The sequence below is a fragment of the Pongo pygmaeus genome, chromosome 18 (genome assembly GCF_028885625.2).
Source record: "Pongo pygmaeus isolate AG05252 chromosome 18, NHGRI_mPonPyg2-v2.0_pri, whole genome shotgun sequence".
Lineage (NCBI taxonomy): Eukaryota > Metazoa > Chordata > Mammalia > Primates > Hominidae > Pongo > Pongo pygmaeus.
In genome coordinates, this window is record NC_072391.2 from 22035076 (window position 1) to 22054904 (window position 19829).

The 19829-nt window shown below is 45.5% G+C and overlaps 1 protein-coding gene across 1 annotated transcript in view; it reads right to left on the reverse strand.

Moving 5' to 3' along the window:
* The window catches only part of GPR139 (G protein-coupled receptor 139), a 46636-nt gene extending 38619 nt beyond the window's left edge, over positions 1-8017 (reverse strand). Inside the window, exon 1 of the mRNA XM_054454250.2 lies at positions 7617-8017. Coding sequence (XP_054310225.1) covers positions 7617-7743 — 127 coding nt within the window. The 5' untranslated portion in view covers positions 7744-8017. The remainder of the gene's footprint in view (positions 1-7616) is intronic.
* Positions 8018-19829: the final 11812 nt, after the last annotated feature.

Sequence of the window (19829 nt, forward strand, 5' to 3'; positions counted from 1 at the left end):
AAAAGTTAAAAAAGTTAAAAAAGTTAAATAATTTAAAAAAAGTTAAATAAGTCTTTGAAGTGTTTTGAAGAAAGCTTAGTACATAGCACTATAAGTGTGTTAGCAATTATTAAGAGAAATTGTTTGTTTTTTTGTTTTGTACATCTGTCTCTATAACTGAGAAAAAATAAGAGATGAGGAGAGCCACAGCCTTTCAGAAAAACAGCAGAGAAGCATGATTCTTTGGGTAAGTGAAGCACTTCTTAAAAACTAGACTACTTTGTTCATTTACATTATCTGACTGCTCTGTTTAAATATTTGAATTCAAGACACCTGGCCACTGTCATTTCATGGTGCCCTCTGCAGGGCTGGCATTGGCTATCACCATTTGCCAATATGTTTCGGATCCACATGGAGGTTCAGTGGCAGGACCCTTTCTGTTCATGATTCTGACTGCATTATCCAGGACAACCTTGCTGGTGGTGTTTGTCGGTCTCTGCCAGCTGTAGCTGAAGGCCATTTCGTGTTCTGCACTGATATTATTTCTAGGAGTTTCACTGAATCACAAGCAACTCTTTTAGGGGGACAAACTCCCTAGGCTTATGATGGAATTGATTGCTTAATCCATTGGATCATTCTCTTCTAGTTTGCCAGGGCATGTTGTTTCATTTCCACTTTGAGTGAAATTGTGGATTCATGGAAAAGACCTATGCACAGAGTGATGTGTGGCTACAGGGCATTTACAAGGCTTGAGCACGTGGACATGTTAGACGATAAAACAATGCGAGTTACTATTTGCCGAGCTCCTACAATGTGCAAGGCACTGTGAGAAGCCTTTGCATATTTTATTTCTAATCGTCACAGCAACCAATCCAGGGCACAGAAGGTTAATAGCATTTATTGAACTCTTACTCTATGTGAGAGTGAACACGTGCCAAGAATAGTGCTAAGCATTCTTGTAATTTCATTTAATCCTCAGAACAGCCCAATGAGAGAAGTATTGTTATTCCATCTCACAGCTGAAGAAACTGAGGCTCAGAGAAGGTGAGAAATTTGCCCAAGGTCACAGATTAGCAGTCAGGGGCACAGGATTCAAACCCAGTCAGTTTGACTTCAGAGACCACTGGGCTTAACTGCTAAACTCAACTGCTTATTTGCTTGCAGATGGGAAAACCAGGGCTCAGAGAGGTGAAGCAAACATGGTTTAGATACAGAACTTCAATCCACACCCAGTTCCAAAGCAATGTATTTTACACTCAATCTCACAAAGCAAAACTAACATGATCGTTACAGAAACTAAGCAGGAGCGAAAACTACAAAAATGCTGTACTGGATCCCAGCCCAAAGCCAGCCCAGGCAGCCTCCAGCATGGCTACATCATTGGTCTATGCTCATGTCCTGTCCATGGGGCCATGTCTCCAACTACAGCAACATAGCAGAACCTGGCTCACCTGGGCCTTTGAGAGACCCATTAATAATAACTCGGCCAAGGTCACACAGTGAGTTACTGCCAGAGCAAACCTGGAATGATGAAGTGCTCTTTTTCTCACTGCTATAACAGGAGTCCTATGGTCAAATATGCCTAAGGATGAGCCATGCAGGTTACAAAGGTCAATTAGGCACGCCATTAGGGACTATTCAGAATTGGAGTGCTGGCTGGGCACAGTGGCTCTTGCCTGTAATCCCAGCACTTTGGGAGGCTGAGGCGGGTGGATCAGCTGAGATCGGGAGTTTGAGACCAGCCTGACCAACGTGGAGAAACCCCGTCTCTACTAAAAATACAAAATTAGCCAGGCGTGGTGGTGCATGCCTGTAGTTCCAGCTACTTGGAGGCTGAGGAAGAAGAATCGCTTGAATCCGGTAGGCAGAGGTTGTGGTGAGCCGAGATTGCACCATTGCACTCCAGCCTGGGCAACTAGAGCAAAACTCCATCTCAAAAAAAAACAAAAAACAAAAAAAGAATTGGAGTGCCTATGTGCTTTTGAAAGGGGCAGCCAACCAAGAAACTATGATTCAAATACACAATGGAATACAATACAGCTGTATAAAAGAATGAGAAAGCCATCATGGATGATTAATATATTAAGTGGAAAAAGAGTAAATGTGGGGCAGTGTGTATAATGTGCTCATTTTGGGGACAGTGAAAAAAAAGGGAGAGTTGAAATCCATAATTCATATTTTCTCGGATATGCATGAAGATACCCTGAAAGTATACATAAGAAACTAAAACACTAATAACAGTGGTTACCTCTGTGATGGTGGGTTTGATAAGTGGTGAACAGGAGAAAGTGATGGAAGGGAGACTTTCCAATGTGTGCCTTTTTATATTTTTAGGCTTTGAGTCACATGAATATCATTATCTATTTAATACAAAAAAAAAAAAAGAAGAAAGGAAAAATAAAATAAAGCAAGCGGCTATTCCTCAGCTCAAGAAAATTGCTGTCTTCTGGGCATGTGAATCTAATGTCAATTCTTCTGGTGTTTTTAAGGGAACTTGGAAATCTATTTTTTAAAATTTCCAATTTTTAATTTCATATTATTCACTGGTAGTATATAAAAATACAATAGGTTTTTACATACTAACCATGTATCCTGCAAACACGCTGAACTCACTTATTAGTTCTTAGGAGTTTTTTTGGTGTGGAGTCTGTGATTTTCTAGGAAGGCCGTTGTATCATCTGTGAACCGAAACTACTTAATTCCTTCCTTTCTGTATAAATTTTATTTCTTTTTCTTGCCTTATTGCACTGGCTAGGACTTCTTCCAGTATGATGTTTAATAGGAGTGGTGAGAGCAGTCATCCTTGCCTTGTTCTAGATCTTAGGGAAAAAGCATTCAGTTTTTTCATCATTAAATGTGTTGTAAGACGTAAGTTATTTATAGATGCCCTTTATCAAGTTAAAGAAGTTATTTTTCTTTTCCTAATTTGATGAGTTTTTATCAAAAATCGATGTTAAATTTTGTCAAGTGCTTTTTCTGCTTCTATTGAGATGGATCATATGCCTTAAAACATTTTTTTTTAGTTTGTTAATATGATGAGTTATACTGAGTGATTTTCACATGTCGAACCAGTGTTGTATTCCCGGGATAAACTCAAGTTGATTCTGACGTGTTATTCCTCTTATATATTGCTGGATTAGATTTGCTAATATTTTGTTGATGATTTCTGTGTCTATGTTGATGAGGAACATTGGATTGTAGTTTTCTTTTTTTGTAATGTCTTTGTCCAGTTTTGATAAAGCTGGTGTCACAAAGTGAGTTGGGATTTTTTCCTAATTTTTAAATGATGAAAAAATAACTTATAGAGTGCTTACCATGTTCCAGGCATTGTGCTCAGTGCTTAGCCCATTTAATCTTCACAGCAACCCTACGAACTGTAGACTATTCTTATGATCACCCCCAGTTTAAAGTTGGAGAAACTGAGGCACAGACTGGTTAAAGTCACTTGCCCAAGGTCATATAACTTGTAAGCAGCACAGCCAGGACTCAGACCCCAGAGATCCAGCTCCAGAGTGTGTCCTTTTAACCTGTTTATTCCATTTTCTCTCATTAGAGATGTTTACAAGGTAAAGAAAACATATCGGCAGGCCTCAGTCCAGCTGACATATCACCAGTTTTCTACTTCTAGTTGACAACAATGGTAACTACCATGTGTCAGGCTTATTTACTATCTGCCAGGCTACAGACTCATCATCTGCCTTCATCTTGCACCAACTCTCAAAGGCAGATGTTACAGATGTTATCATCCTCACTTGGCAGTGGTGGAAATGCACCCTTCTGCTGGGCGGCATGCAGTTTCAAGCTATCATCTCTTTCCTCACCTTGTCTTTCTGCACATCCATGGCACTCTTTAGAAGGTAATTTTTTTTAAATCTCTCAAATCTCAGTTTAATTTCACACTGCTCCTTCCTTATCAAGCTGGCCCACCCATCCTCCCTCTCACTGTCTTCTCCCAGGGGCTCAAGTTCATCATTTTCTCCTGCATTGCTGTCTCTTTTGTACTGTCTCATTCCAGTTGGCCCAATGAGTGTCCCAATCCTTCCTTTTTGGCTCTGCTGACTTACTTTGTGTGTCTTGAGAAGTGAGAAACATCTTGCTTACTTAAAAAGGAGGAGGAAAGAGGGAAAGAGATGGAGTTTTAGGAACAGGTGGGACACTGATTTTCTCCACAGAGCACAGAAAGGAGGGACAGAGGTTAGTTCAAACAACTGCCTGGCAGTAATGAAGGTGAAGCCATACAACAAAATTGTACTGTTTGCCTTATTGCACTGTTTAATAAGGCAGCATGTTTGCATGCTGGCTTGACTGTGAGACAGTAGATAAGATGCTTCGTTTTTCTGAGTCTCAGTTTGTTCATTGTAAAATGAGTTCAAAGACAGGTATAGGTCGCAGAGGTGTGGCAGGGATTAAGTGTAATAATATAGGTGACAGAGATCCAGTGTAGAGAAGGCACTGAATGAGGAATAAGTGCTTTTCTTGGACAAGGCACTGTGCTAAGCCATTTTTACGTAGATGATCTTATTTCATATATACCACCTGTGTGGGTAAGAGGTACTACTGTTGCCCCCATTTTGCAGATGGGGAAAATTATGATGAAGAGAGGTGAAGAGTTCTTAAGTGGCAAAGCTGTACCCATATTTCACATTAGAATTCCTTCGATCCTACACCAACCAGTTAAAAATTAGACTGTCTGGGGCAATCCCCTAGCTCTTCCTCCCAACCTAGGGACTGAAGGTAGTCAGAGACATCCACCACTTTCCTGTGACACTAGCTCTGCTGTTGCTAAACATTCAGGTGCTCCCCATCCATCCCTCAGTTCCCACCCACGTCTCCAACCACTACTGCGAGAATTTGGGAAACTTGGGGTGAGTCCACTGCCAGGAATAGTGATTCAATTAAAATCTCAGTTTTCAACAATATGAGCAAGACCTGCGATCTGTTACTCCACACCCAGGAAAGCTGCGTCTCCCAGTCAGTGGTGGAGTAATGAGAGTTTGCTAATTGCTGGTGGCTGGGGAAGGGAGGTGATGGGTGGGGACCACTGTGGTGAGCTCAACACGTGGAGTTACATGCTGACCTGAATGCTTTCTTCTGTGTATCTCAGTCCCTCCTCTGGTCACTGGTGGGGCTGAACAAGTAGACCCCCCTCCTTACAACTTGATCGACTTCATGATAACTATGACTGCAGCAGTGCAGTGTCAATCAATGAATGTCAGGCACCAAGGCGAGTGTTTCACTTGTGCCATCATCTGCAGCAACATCCTTACTTGTCAACACCACTCCAGGGGATAGCTACCCTCATAATTCCCATTTTACAGTTGTGGAAACTGAGGCACAGAGACATGAAAAGCTTGCAACCTCACCCCAGCAGAACCTGGATTAACATTCACTCTTCATTGCCAGGACATGCTTGTCTCCCTTTACGGTTTTAAGAGAATGACTTAAAGAATTCCCCTTTGAACCAGCCTTGTGGGCTATTAACAAAACTGCTAACAGACCAAGACTTTCGGATAAGCTTGGCCTCTCCAATCATTCTTCTCTAGGTTGCTTGGTCCTTACGCATTCATCTGCTGTCTTTGGAATCATGCGCTTGCATTTGGGAGCTCCTGGAACTCAGAGACTGCATCCTAGGAGTCTTTGTGTCCTTTTGACACCCAGTTAAAACTTGGCATACCATAGTGGCCAAAACTATTAGTTGAGGGTATGAAGACATCAACAACAGCTAAATACTAATCCTAGCTTCATCCTTTTAAGTTCCCAAACTCTGGGCTAAGCCTGTGGCTAGCACAGTGCCTGGCATACAGTAGATGTCAATGCTGTGTGTCAGGAAGGCCCTAGCTGGCATAGGAGTTGGGATGTGAAGGTGCAGGGTACCTTGGCTTCCACCTTGAGGTCTTTGAAGGCCTAAGCTTTTCCTCATTTTCTCCATCCTCTTGTCTGTGCTTTGAACTCTTGAAGGGTCAACCTCTGCTTGTCTTTGTCTCTGTCCCTTAAATGATTTCATTAGAAAAGCCTGGGATAGTGAGTGAGTGAGTGGCTACCTCACTCAGTAGAAGAGGTGCAAGGGTGGGTGGATTGTTGGGGGACATTCTGATGGGAAGGCTGAGGGAGAAAGAGGTTCTGACACTTTTCTGGTTCAGCAAGCATCATCAAATAACCAACCTTCTCAAAAACTCATTTCCCAAAACAGTGCTCTGGGGAGAGAAGCTCCAAAGGGCTGAAGGGGGGAGGTGGAACCTGGACTGAAATTAATCCCAGCTCAAGGTAATTACACGACATGTGCTACCACCCCGGCAGGGCAAGTCAGAGGCTGAGCTGCTCTCCTAGGGCAGCCAGGGCGACTAGTTAGGAATAAAAGCCTCATCACTGGCTTGGGGAGAGAGGCTCACACATTAGTAAACTTGCGCTTTCTCATGCCTGCCAAATTTGGGAGGGGGGATTTATTGAAACAATCTCATCAGGGGCCCTGACTGCCAAGTTGAATGTTTGGGAAAGGAAATCTCAGCCAGGCTCTCAGAAATCCAGCTCCCAAGTTCCCAGGATCGCAAGATGCTAAGGTTCGCAGACTAAGAGATGACTAGGGAGATGATGCTAAGATTTTAGGCTGTACACTGGATTTTTTTTTTCTCTCTTTCTCTCTGCTTCTTTCAGTCCCTCTCTCCTCTCTGCATGCAAGTAATCTTTAGGAATCTATCTGCCACCGAGACTGCCTGCAAGGAGGGTCCACCCAAAGCTGGAGCCCCAGGAAAAAACCTTTCTCTCTCTCTCGCTCTCTCTCGCACACAGCCCAGGCAAGCACTCCCTCCTTCTCGGCAGCTCAGCTCTCTTCAGGAATTCAGCACAAGTCTCAGCCACACTTTGGAAAGGACATTAAGATGTGGGACCAGCCAGACATCCGCAGCAGCCGTAAGCTGCCCAGGGTGGGTAGACCTGGAGGCCAAGTCAGGGGGCCAGGCATGTACTCAAGGGGACTGTGACCCCCTGAGGTGGCAGCCACCGCAGGCTGCCCTGTGTGTCTCTGCACCCTTGCCCTGGCCAGGGCATTGTCCGAGAGCCAACCCCTGATTCTCCTTAGCCAGCTGGGAGACCCTTTTCTTGCTAGGCATTCTTTTTCCATTCCAGTGCCCCCCCGAGCAAGAGAGTGCTCAATGTCAGGGTCTCCAGCTTCATCTCGTGTCAGGCGGGGACACGCAGAGGGGCAGAGGTGCCCCAAGTGGGGTGGACGTGCAGGGGCCTCGGGAGAAGGGAAGCCTTCACGAAGCCTTCTGTCCAGAACATGCAGTCAAGCCAAACACACACAAAGCCCTCTACGCCCCCACCCCATGAAAGCCGCCCCCTCCAGAAGCGCGCACAAATGCACCTTCGAATCCGTGCTCACATGCCCAGCCCATCGCCCGCCGTCACAGTCATGACACACACACGCGCGCTCACGCACACACACACACACACACACGGTCCCCAGCTAGGGCACAGCAACTTCCTTTCCCCCCGTGTGGAAATATCCATAGTTGCCCTTAAAGCTTAAACTTTTTCCGAGGGGGCGCCAGGGAACGCACGGGGGAGGACGAGGGATTCTGGGTAGCGTTGCCCGGCACTCGGGGTTCCTGGCTTCCCTCCCTCTCCCCCACGCCCCTCACCTGGTAAACCGAGGCACAGCAAGAGGCTGTAGTAGACCACGGGCACGAAACCCAAGCCGCAGGCCGAGCCGGGGGACCACCAAGACAGCGAGCTGTTGGCTGCGAGGTGGGCGTGCGTGTGCTCCATGAGCGCGCCCCTCGCTCCCCTTGCCGCTTCGCGCCCGGCCTGCCAGCCCGACTCTGGTCGCCGGCTCGGTGGTGGCGGCGGCGGAGGCAGCAGCAGCTGGAGCAGCAGCGCCTCTCTCCCCGCAGGACTGGCTCCTACCCTTGGCCGTGATCCCCTCTGCTCGCTCCGCACCTGCCCGCCTGGAGTCCTGGCTCAGCCCTCCCTCAGGGCGCGGGGCGCAGGGTGCGGGGCGCGCAGCGCGGAGCCTCGGGAGGGGCTCCCGGAGCCCGTCTGTGCGCCTCCCACCTCGGACCCGCTCCACTCCCGCCTCAAAGCCGGGGGGCTGGGACGCAGCTCCCCGCAGCCAATCAGCTGCTGCCTGGACGCGGAGTGTGTGTGGGGTGGGAGGGATGCGGAAGAGGAGGGGGTCCCAGCCGCCTCGCTTGGCTCCACTTTCAGGGGGGAAGATGCAGTTAGACCTGGGAACCCCGAAGGAAGACCAGAGTGGAAAACAGGCTACCCCCCATCTCCAACCCCGAGGGAGGGGCGTGGTGTGGGTAGGATCTGCCTCTCCCGCAGCGGCTCCTCACTGCTCCAGCGTGTCCTCAGTTTGCCTTTCTCCACTATCCTCGCAGCCACCTCTCTTGCCCCTCGCCAATGCTTCCAGTCCATCTCCAGATAGAGGATTCTATACCTAGGGCAAAGAACGGGGGAAGGGGTGGGGCTGTTGGAGCAGCGAGGATGCTAAAGCGTTGTCGGTCTTCCTGGACAAGGGAAGCTGAGCTTGCTGGCTCTGGAAAGAGGAGTGCTTGCATCCCTGTGCGTGTGTGTGGCGACTCTGGGGGTGGCCGCCGGTGAACTGTCCCCTAACTGGAGTGCGTTTGAAGAGGATACAGACTGGCTAAGAGAAGCCCCCACTGCATGCCGCTCTTCAATCAGGAATAAGGATGTTGCAGACACTCAAACACGCACTCGCCCACGCTCACACAAAGACACACAATACCCAGGCATGCGGTGTACTCACACGCTCACTCAGGCACACGGATGCCCTCCCGTCCCACACCCAGACCCTTGAAAACACGCAGGCATCCTCATCACCGTGGACAAGACCACACTCACAGGGTGCTCCAAACATACAAAAACGCACGCGGGAGTCATGGGGGCTTGTCTAGAGTGCTTGAAGGTTGTGTGAAGGGTAGCATTGGTAAAGCAGGTGGGATTCAAACAATATGTGGGTGGGTGGTCCTTTCTCCTCAGGGCAGGCAGGTGGAGGGTTCTGGGTGTGGCCACCACAGACTTGAGGAGAAAGAGAGGTGGGAGAGAGAGAGAGAGAGAGAGAGAGAGAGAGAAAGAGAGAGAGAGAGAGATAGTGTGTGTCTGGGGCTCAAGAAAATGAGTGTGACAGAGTTAAAGATTCTGCAGGAATACCCCAGGAGCAGACTGTAGCAGCTGCCTATGCAAAGAGCTGTGATGGGTCTGAGAAACCTAAGACCCCCCGCCCTCAAACCTCCCACCCCCGCTGCTTCCCAACGCCCCTCACCCCTCTATCACATCCATTCCTGGAGGCAAGGAACTGGCTGAACTTTCCCCAGCCTCTTCCAGGTCTCCCAAGGTGGAGCAGACCCCTGGCCCTCAAGACCAGCAAAGAGCATGTATCCAGTTCTTGTCTTTGTTAGGGGTTACCCCAGGCAGGGATGGGGGACACTCTAGGGCAGAGTGGAAATCTCCAAAGCATACAGAGTCAGGCAGTCTGCATAAGGGGGGCATCTACTGGATCTAGCTGGGTCTGTGGTAAGCAAGGAGGCACGTGGCCCCACAAAAGGGCAGATTACAGAGTCACATGGACCCAGCCCAGTGAGGCCAGGTCTGAGATTTCAAGCCCCATTAGATACTGAAATTTTATTGTGACTTCTCTCGATTAAATATGACTACTGCAAACACAAAGAAAACAAGAACACCGCTGCATTGATGAATAAAGCAGTGGCTGGCCATTGTAGAAGCTCAATAAATAATTGTTAAAAAACCTATAGTTTGGATTGGTTTGCAGGCAGCTAGACTGAGATGAGAAGTTGGGGATAGCCAGGGGCGGGGGGAAATGTATGTGATCTGACAAAGCCCTTCTAGTCTCTTCAAAGATGCCCTCTGCATTGGGAATGATGGATAAGGCTTTTGGGCTTTTGCACTGGCCATTCCCTTTGCCTGGAATGTTCTTCCTCTGCACAGCTGCAGGAAGCTGTGTCCTCACCTTCTTAGGGTCTTTGCTTATACGTCCTTTTCTCTTTGAAGCTTTCCCTTATAATCCTATTTACCATTGAAATCTCTACTCCCCGCCCTATTGAAATCTCTATTCCTCTCCCACCTCAAAGTATTCACATCCTCTGTCCCTCACTGCTTAATTTTTCTGCATAGTGTATAGCGCCATCGGCAGACCATACACGTTGTATTTATTTACTTTACTTTCTCTTAGAAAGGCAGGGCCTTTTGTCTGTGTTCCTGGTTGCATCTCAGCTTCACACGGTGCCTGTATGCTGCAGACTCTCAATAGACATCGAAAGAATGAAAGGACTCAGCACCCAGGGCCTGCAGGGAGATGAGTTTATCTTTGCTTGTCTTTGCAGGCCAGGGTCTCAGAATGCTGTTGGGGTTAGGGGGATTTAGCATATAATGATCATGTATGACTAGTCACTCCAAAAATGATTTGAGTGGTTTGAATTCACAGAACTACAAACTTGGTTAGGCAGAGGGACTGGACTGCATGGGAAATCTTGATGGACCTTATTGTGTCTGAACCTTTATTTCTCCATGTAAAATGGGGATGAAAGAAATCAGGTATGCCTTTGTCCCAGGAATGCTGAGCTGGGAGAAAAAGAGGGGCGTGGTGTGAATGGTTCAGACTGCAGTTCTGGAGAATGGGGAATTGGATTGGGTCCTCTGCTGGCTCCATCAGGAACACTGGCAGTTTGTCAAGGTCCAGGTTTCCTGGAAAATGGATAGTTTGGATGATAAGATTTTTTTTTTTTTTTTTTTTGAAGAGATAGGTCTCACTATGTTGCGCGGACTTGTCTCAAACTCCTGCCTCAGCCTGTCAAAGTGCTGGGATTATGGTCATGAGCCAATGCACCTGGCCTGGATGAGAAGATCTTTAAAGACTTAGGTCAAGCTTTGAGTGTTCCTGGGTCCCAGGGAATGGGCAGGATGAGTTAACAACAAAAGTCTGTTTAATTTTGCTTAAGGGGCTGATCCACTTGATTGGTTCTGTATGACAATGGCAGACTCAGTTCAACAACAGTGGTTGGCTGAACTCATTCATTTATTCATTCTTTCAACAGAATGTTACTGGACACGTAACATATGCTGGTCAGGACCAGCCACATAATTTGCAAGGCCCAGTGCAAAATAAAAATGCGAGGTCTCTTGTTCAAAAATTATTAAGAATTTCAAGACACCAAGAGTAGAGCATTAAATCAAGCATGGAGCTCTTCCAAGCACAGGACCTTGAGTGACTACATAGGTCACACATCCATGAGGCCAGTCCTGCTTAGGAGACACAGGTGACTGATAAGAGTTAACATTTACTGAGGGTTTGTTAAGAGACAGCCACGACTTAAGTCATTGCATCTTCATTATCACAATGGAAGGAAGGTACAATTATTAGCCCCACTTCACAGATGAGAAAACCAAGGCAGAGAGAAGTTTAGTAATTTGCCCAAGACCACTTGGTTGGAATTGAATCCGAGGCAGGTGGCTCCAGAGCCTGTGCTGAAACCATCAGGAGCTCAGACTAGTGGAAGGATAGGTAAGTGATAGGAAACGTCACACACTGTCATATAGGCTCTTTGTAACATGAAGGCAGGATCTTCATCTGTCTTATCCTTCACTGTATCCTTAGTGCCAAGAGCAGTGCCAGGTAGGTGTCCAGAAGTAAATCTTAGATTAGTTAATAAATAAATATGATAGAAATATATACAGAATTTTAGAGGAGGAGTTTCACACTTGAATGCCTGTGAGCCTGGGCAGGTAATAAATATTCTTCACTGTCTTTTTCTTTTCTTTTTTTTTTTCTTTGAGTCAGAGTCTTGCTCTGTTGCTCAGGCTGTAGTGCAGTGGCATGATCTCTGCTCACTGCAAGCTCCACCTCCCGGGTTCACGCCATTCTCCTGCCTCAGCCTCCCGAGTAGCTGGGACTACAGGCCCCTGCCACCATGCCCAGCTAATTTTTTGTGTGTTTTTAGTAGAGACGGGGTTTCACTGTGTTAGCCAGGATGGTCTTGATCTCCTGACCTCATGACCCTCCTGCCTTGGCTTTTTTTTTTTTTTTTTTTTTTTTTTTTTTTTTGAGACAGAGTCTTGCTCTTGTCACCCAGGCTGGAGTGCACTGCAACATCTGCTTCCTGGGTTCAAGAGATTCTCTTGCCTCAGCCTCCCAAGTAGCTGGGATTATAGTCACCTGCCACCATGCCTGGCTAATTTTTGTATTTTTAGTAGAGATGGGGTTTCACCATACTGGTCAGGATGGTCTCAAACTCCTGATCTCAAGTGATTCACCTGCCTCGGCCTCCCAAAGTGCTGGGATTACAGGCGTGAGCCACTGTGCCCGGCCACATTCTTCACTCTCATAAGAAATATGCTATCTCCCATTTTTCCTGGAAACTCTTGGTCCTCTTGGTCTAGATTCTGTTTCTCCACCCTTTGATAGAGGCGGCGGTATGAAGCGATAATTCTTTAAGATAAACAACAACATAAACGTAACTTAAATTGCAACTAACACTCTACTCAGAGTTGGAAAGGCAATAGGGAGTAGTGGGGACTGTAACAAACTAGATGTGTGTACGCTAGTCACTGTATGGGGTTCTGGGTATACAATTGTTTTTAAAAGTTGACATGGTCTCTGCTTTCCTGGATCTTTAAGTCAAGTGCAAGATACAGGCATGAATCAATTCATACACACACACACACTCACGGATAATTTGCTCAAGGGGCTGGTCCACTTGGTTGGTTCTGTATGACAATGGCGCACTCAAGCCAACTGTGGTTGGGGCTTGGATAAGGGCTATAAAAAAAAAGCGAAAGGAATGAGCCAGCATGCACCAAGGAGTCAAGGAAGATTCTATGTAGTCTGGCAGTCAGGGAAGGCCTTCTCTGAGGAAGTGATATTTGAGCTGAGATGTGAAGGATAAGTAAGGATTAAGAGATGAAAGATAAGTAGTGAAGGGATGTTGGTCTAGGGGTGAGGGGAGCATCCCAGGTGGAAGAAAGAGGCAGTGCAAAGGCCCTGGGGTGGGAGTGAGAAGAACTCTTTGAGGAGGTGGGAGACCAGGGACTGTGTGTGTGTGTGTGTGTGTAGGTGCAGTACAAGCAGATCCATGCAGTTAGACAGTGGGTGGGGTCTTGTAGGCTACAGGGAGAAGTTAGGTCTTTATCCATGGTTTTAAGCAGGGGAGTGCTGTGATTATATTTGCATTTTCAAATACTTACTATGTCAGGGAGGTGGAGAATTGATGGAAAAGAGGCAAGAATAGAAGTGGGTAGACGAGTTTCGAGGTTGTCATGTTGGATATGTGAGAAATGATAGTGGCTTGGACTAGGGTGGTATTAATGATGGAGTGGGCTGCATTCCAGAAGTTAGGAGAGTGTGTGTGCAAAGAAAGAGGGAGAGGGAAAGGCAAAGTGAGAAAGGGAGTTAGGAGGGAAAGAGAGTAAGGAGTCAGCTAGAGAGAGAGGGAGAGACAGAGATGTGGAGAGAGACACAGAGAGACGGAGATAGATGAATAGACAGATAGACTGATAGGAAGTGAAATGCAAACACACAGTGATTATGACTAAGGTTGTTCTAGATGGAAGGGCTGATGAAATGGGGCTTGTAGCACCCTGGGTCCACTTGGCTGAATCCTCTGTCCTCCCACTTCCTACAGACTATAGCTTGCCCTCTGGTTTCTCCCTGCTTTTCAGGACTCTTTTAAAGGATAACTTTGACCTCAAAATCTTTCCTGACCTGCACATCCCCGTTTACTTCCCACATGGACAGTCTTTCTCCTGAAACATCTTACCACATTGTGTTGCCACTCAAAGGTTGTCTGTTATCTGCCCTTCCTGCATTTAGATCACCTCCTGGCAAGGGAAGTGTCCTTCATCCTGGAATGTTCAATACAGAACCTAATTTCAGTGCAAGCAGTGTAACTGTCAACTGTTGAGGCTTACATCCAGACCTGGGTTTGAATCCCAGCCCAGCTCCCTTAGTAACCATGTATTCCCCAGGACTCTTTTTATTGAAATTGATGAAGAAAAACTTAAACTAGTTTAATTTTTAAAAAGGAAAGTATTGGCTCTTATAACTGAAAAGTATAGAAGTTTGCCTGACTGCAGGCCTGGCTGATCCAGGTGCAAAAGTATACCTGGCTTTTTCCATCAATGGCTTCTGCTTTGCCTTGATTAGCTGCATTCTTAAGCAGGTTTTTACAATATAATAAAAAGATGGACACCATCATCCCTAGATTTATCCTATCAGATTAATAACCAGAGCTGAAAGAGAATTGGAACAAAAGTCCTGGGAAAGACCACTGATGAACCAACCTGGGTCAGGGGCTCATCTCAATTAAACTCACAAGTTTGAGTTAGATTTCTATAGCCAACAAAATATATATATATATACTGATTGCAACGTATGTCTCATGTGTCCAGTGACAAAGCCAAGAGAATGGGTAAGTTCTTCCCAAACCACATTGACTTTGAGAGGAGGTGGACCATTTATTCAAAGAAAAGTTGGGATTCCATAACGGGAGGAATGGAAATAAATGATGGGTAGGCTGCATGTTTGTGAGCTGAATTCAGCCCAAGGGATACCAGTTTGCTGGTCCTGTTAGATTTACACTGTATGTTTTATTTTAAAAAATTAAATAGATTTTGGTTTTTAAAGATGTTTTAGATTCACAGCAATATTGAACTGAAGGTACAGAGATTTTCCTAATGCCCTCCGTCCCCACACAGGCATAGCCTCCCCTATTATCAACATCCTGCACAAGAGCAGTCCATTTGTTACAACTGATGAGCCTATGTGAACACATCACTATCACCTAAAGTCCATAGTTTATGTTAGCGTTAGAGTTTTCGGTGTTGTACGTTCTATGGGTTTGGACAAATGTATAATAACATGTACCCACCATTATAGTATCATCCAGAGTAGTTTCACTGTCCTAAAAATCCTCCATGCTTTACCTGTATATCCCTTGCTCTGTCCCCCAACCCATGTGTTTTATTTCTGGGGGTCAAAAATATCTTCTGTGTGAACAGAAGATATTTTGTTCTGTGTGAACAAATACAACTCTAGTTCATGCTGAAGTTTTGAGTTGAAGTGTACTAATGCCTGCCACTTTAAAATGCAACAAAAATTAGGCCAGGAACGGTGGCTCACGCCTGTAATCCCAGCACTTTGGGAGGCCGAGGCAGGTGGATCATGAGGTCAGGAGTTCAAGACCAGCCTGGCCAACATGGTGAAATCCCGTCTCTACAAAAAATACAAAAATTAGCTGGTCATGGTGGTGTGTGCCTGTAATCCCAGCTACTCAGGAGGCTGTGGCAGGAGAATTGCTTGAACTGGGACCCAGGAGGCGGAGGTTGCAGTGAGCCAAGATTATGCCACTGCACTCCAGCCTGGGCTACACAGCGAGACCGTCTCAAAAAAAAAAAAAAAATAAATAAATAAAAAAATTAAAAGGATTGATGGATAGCTGGAAGAATGGATAGAGGGGTAGATATACCTTAAAGCAAGGAGATGTTAATGGTAGAATCTAGGTCATGGGTAGATGGGTTTTCAGTGGAAACATTTTTCAACTTTTATGTCTGCTTGAAAATTATCATAATAAAATGTAGGAAAACGTGTCTTGTGCAGTGTGTCTTGGCCAAATATGTTATTACAAGCAATTGTTGAAACTAACATCTCTTGGTGGTGTTGCAATTCTTTGGAAGCTCAGCCTTTGGAGTTGGTGCGGAAGACAATTGCTTCCCTGTGATTAGGCTGTCAAAATGGCACCTGATATTTTCCTCTGATGCTCCCAGCTCTCCACTGACCTTGGTCTGCTCTGCTAGAGCTTTTACCAGTTTGTCTTTGACGGCGGGCTCTTGTTTGCTTTCCAATAAGAACTATAGCATCGTGTTTTTCTGCTGTTTGTTTTACTCCACACGTGTGGCTTCTTGTTGAGGATGTCTTGGTGAACAGCTGAGGATCTCTTGTAGCAATCACTCACAACAGTTCTTTGAGGTGCAAGACAATTCTTACCGAGTTTGGATAGAGCCTTTTGTTGCTTGTCACTGACTTTTCAAGGTGGTCAGGGGCAGCCGCAGACAGGATAGAAATATTTCCACAATTGCTTGCCTGCCTGCCTCCTAAAGCCCGGAGAGGGGGAAAAGACAAAGAATCCAAGCTGCACCTGGGTAAATTTCATCAGGATATGAAGAATGATCATAGATGAAGTGAAGGAAATGGGGTCCTGAGAGGAAGAGGAAGGCAAGAGTTAGGGGTATGACCAGGTTGTTGATGTATCACAAAAAGTCTTTTCTTTCTGGTTCAGAGAGATGTGAGAGGCCTCTGTGTATCCCTTAAGACTCAGTTTGCTCCGTAAAGTAACAGGAGTTGGTTGGGGAAGAAAGAAAAAAGGGGAAGGTAAGAAGGGGAGAAGAGAGGAGGGAAAAGAGAGGAAAGAAAGGAGGAGAGACGGGAGAATAAGAAAGGAGAAGGGGAGAAGAGGGACTAGAAGAGGAAGAAGAAGAGAAAAGAAAAGACACAGCAATATGTGTCACCAAATTACCTGCTTCCTGTTGGGTGGGGAAACGGTAATGATGAAGAGAAAAACAAACAAAAACCTTGTCTGAGGGTGACACATTGTGATTATTTAGCATTTAACTAGTCTCTGGGCAGTAGTTATTTTGCATGTAGGGTTGTCCAGAATCTTCTTCCCCTTCCTAACAGATCACGGTTTCCCTTTAGGGAGGAATTCTTCCCCACTGGGTGTGGTTTTGGATAAAGAGTATATTCAGGTGCCTGTCACCCCATTACAGAAGCCAAAGGGGAGAGATCCCTTGGCCCAGGGCAGTCAGAGGTGGATGGGTAGGTGTCCTGTGCGTGGTCAATTATAGGCTTTTTTTTTTTTTTTGAGATGGAGTTTCACTCTTGTTGCCCAGGCTGGAGTGCAATGGTGCAATCTCAGCTCACCACAAACTCCGCCTCCTGGGTTCAAGCGATTCTCCTGCCTCCGCCTCCTCCCAAGTAGCTGGGATTACAGGCATGTGCCACCACACCTGGCTAATTTTGTATTTTTAGTAGAGACAGGGTTTCTCCATGTTGCTCAGGCTGGTCTCGAACTCCTGACTTCAGATGATCCACCACATCAACCTCCCGAAGTGCTGGAATTACAGGTGTGAGCCACCACGCCTGGCCCAGGGCTGTCATTTTGAACTTAGAACCTTGAGTGAAGGACAAGGGCAGCAGAAGAGTTTGGATTTCCTTCATCTTGGTGGGGATGGCTGCACAGGACTCATCTGCTCTGGGGCTATTGCTGTGGTTCTTGCTTCCTGAGCATTTCCAAATCCATGGCTTCCTCTTCCTCTGTGAGCTCCATGTCCTCACTCCACATTCACTGCAGCGCTATGCACAATAGCCAAGACCCAGAAACAACCTAAATGTCCAGCAGTGGAAGAATGGATAAAGAAAGTGTGGTATAGACACACAGTGGAAAATTATTCAGCTTTAAAGAAGAAAGAAATCCTGCCATGTGCAAAAGTATGGGTGAATCTGGAAGATATCACGCTACGTGAAACATAAAGACAGTCACATAAAGATGAATATTGCGTGATTCCATTTATATGAGGTATCTAACATATCCAAACTCATAGAAGCCGAGAGTAGAATAGTGGTTGCCATGGGTTAGTGGGAGAAGGAAATGATTGGGTAGTTGCTAGTCAACAGACATACAATTTCAGTTATGCAAGATAAATAAGTTCTAGGAATATGTTGTACAACATTGTACCCAAAGTCAATAATACTATATTGTACACTAAAAAATTTGTTTAAAGGGTATATCTCAAATTAAAAGTCCTTACTACAATTTTAAAAAATCCATAAAATGAAAACACAAAAGGACTGTCCAGAGAAGGGTCTGCAGAGATTTGAAGGGTACTTAAAAAAAAAATCCATTTGTTTACATCAGTTAGGTCAGAGAAGGTTTCTGTTGCTTGCAACCCAAGGACATGCATTGATCAGCCAGTGATCCTTGTTCCATAGTAATATGTCACAATTGATAGAACTTTACTCTGAACAAAGTATAGCCATGTACACCATTTAATTTTAATCCTCATTGTTACCCATGTAAAGTGGTCAGGGCTGGCATCATAAGCTTGTTTTATAGATGAGAAATTTACAGCACAGAAAAAGCCAGCCATGTATCCATTATTCCCTAGTGTTTAAGAAATAGGGACTCACAGAGATTCCATTCAATCCCCCCATTTTACAGGTGAGAGAATTGAGTCCAAAAAAATGAAGTGAAAAGTCTAAGGTCACACACAGTGTCAAACTGGAATGCAAATGCAGCTTTTTATAGCTCAAAGTCTAATGCCAACCATTACATACATGAGAATTGGCCCCAAAAGAGATAATAACAGTAACCTATAGTTGACATCAGAGCCATGTTTGAATAAATAGTTATCAGATGTCATTTTCCCCTTAATTTGTACAGCATCAGAGGCCAAGAATTCTCACATTCTGTGTATTACACCTTAGAGCATTCCAGGCACTAAATTTATCAAGCTAGAAAAAGAGAGAAAGTTTGAATATTCTTTCCAACTAGATAATCATGAGAACATTCCCCTCATCTCTGAGCATTTTTTTTTTCAACCACTATACTCCAACTGCCCAAAAGTTCAATTTTCTTTAAGAGCCTCAGAAATAGTCCTAAGAGGGCGGCATGAGGAATTAAGACCGATGAGAGTGAAGGTACTTACCAGAATCCTCCCTGCAGGGATAAAACATTGAAATGTACAGAAAGCATGACTCATCAATGTACAGATAAGGCTGGTTCCGCCAAGCAGCAATGATGACAAAAGCAGAACAGCCAGGAAGGCCAGCAGGTAGGCAATCCAGTGGCTGGGCCAGACTAAGTGAGGCAGAGCAATGAGCTGTCCTGCTCAGGAAAGTTCCAGAATGTCCCTAATACCTGAGCACTGAAGGCTTCATTCTCTTTAACAGCCGTGTGTTCCTGGGGACTGTGTATCACTGCTCTAAGAGACCAGTTTACAGTGCAATGTGGGGTTATAGTACCACTCTGCCTCTCTCCGAAGCCAACACTGTCAGGGGAGAAGCTGTAGGAGACTTACAAAGAGGCTTTAGGGCTTTGCTCAACGTTTGCAGGTGAAGGTTAACCATACACATGGCAGCAAATTCCTAAAGCCAGCAGGTCATTGGCGCCTTCTTAAGTGAGGCACACAAAGATTTTTAAAGTTGGATATTTTCAAATCTGGAAACAAACACTATGATTTGTCAGCATAAGATTCCAAACTCTAGAGCCTTGGGTTAAGAGGCCCATGTGACCTTGACCAAGTCACTTCTTGTCTCTGTGTCAGTGTTTCCTACCCGTAAACTAGAGATAAAAATGGCATTTACCTCTTAGGTTTGCTATTAGAATAAAAAAAATAACGGTTCCTGAAGTTTGGCCATTTTGGTACCATGTGCATGATTTTTGTCACTTGTACTATTATTTACGGGATGTCTCTGTTTAAACTGCCTCACGTAAAAATCCCTCTATTTAAAAAAATTGTATATTTAACATTTGTTTAAAAATTAAAATTTACCATATATATGCAAACTAGTGTCTCTTGCTGTATAAAGAAGGAAACCATTTAAAAAATCATGGGGGAGGTCGGGCGCGGTGGCTCACGCCTGTAATCCCAGTACATTGGGAGTCTGAGGCGGGCGGATCACCTGAGGTTGGGAGTTGGAGACTAGCCTGACCAACATGGAGAAACCCTGTCTCTACTAAAAATACAAAATTAGCCAGGTGTGGTGGCGCATGCCTGTAATCCCAGCTACTCGGGAGGCTGAGGCAGGAGAATCGCTTGAACCT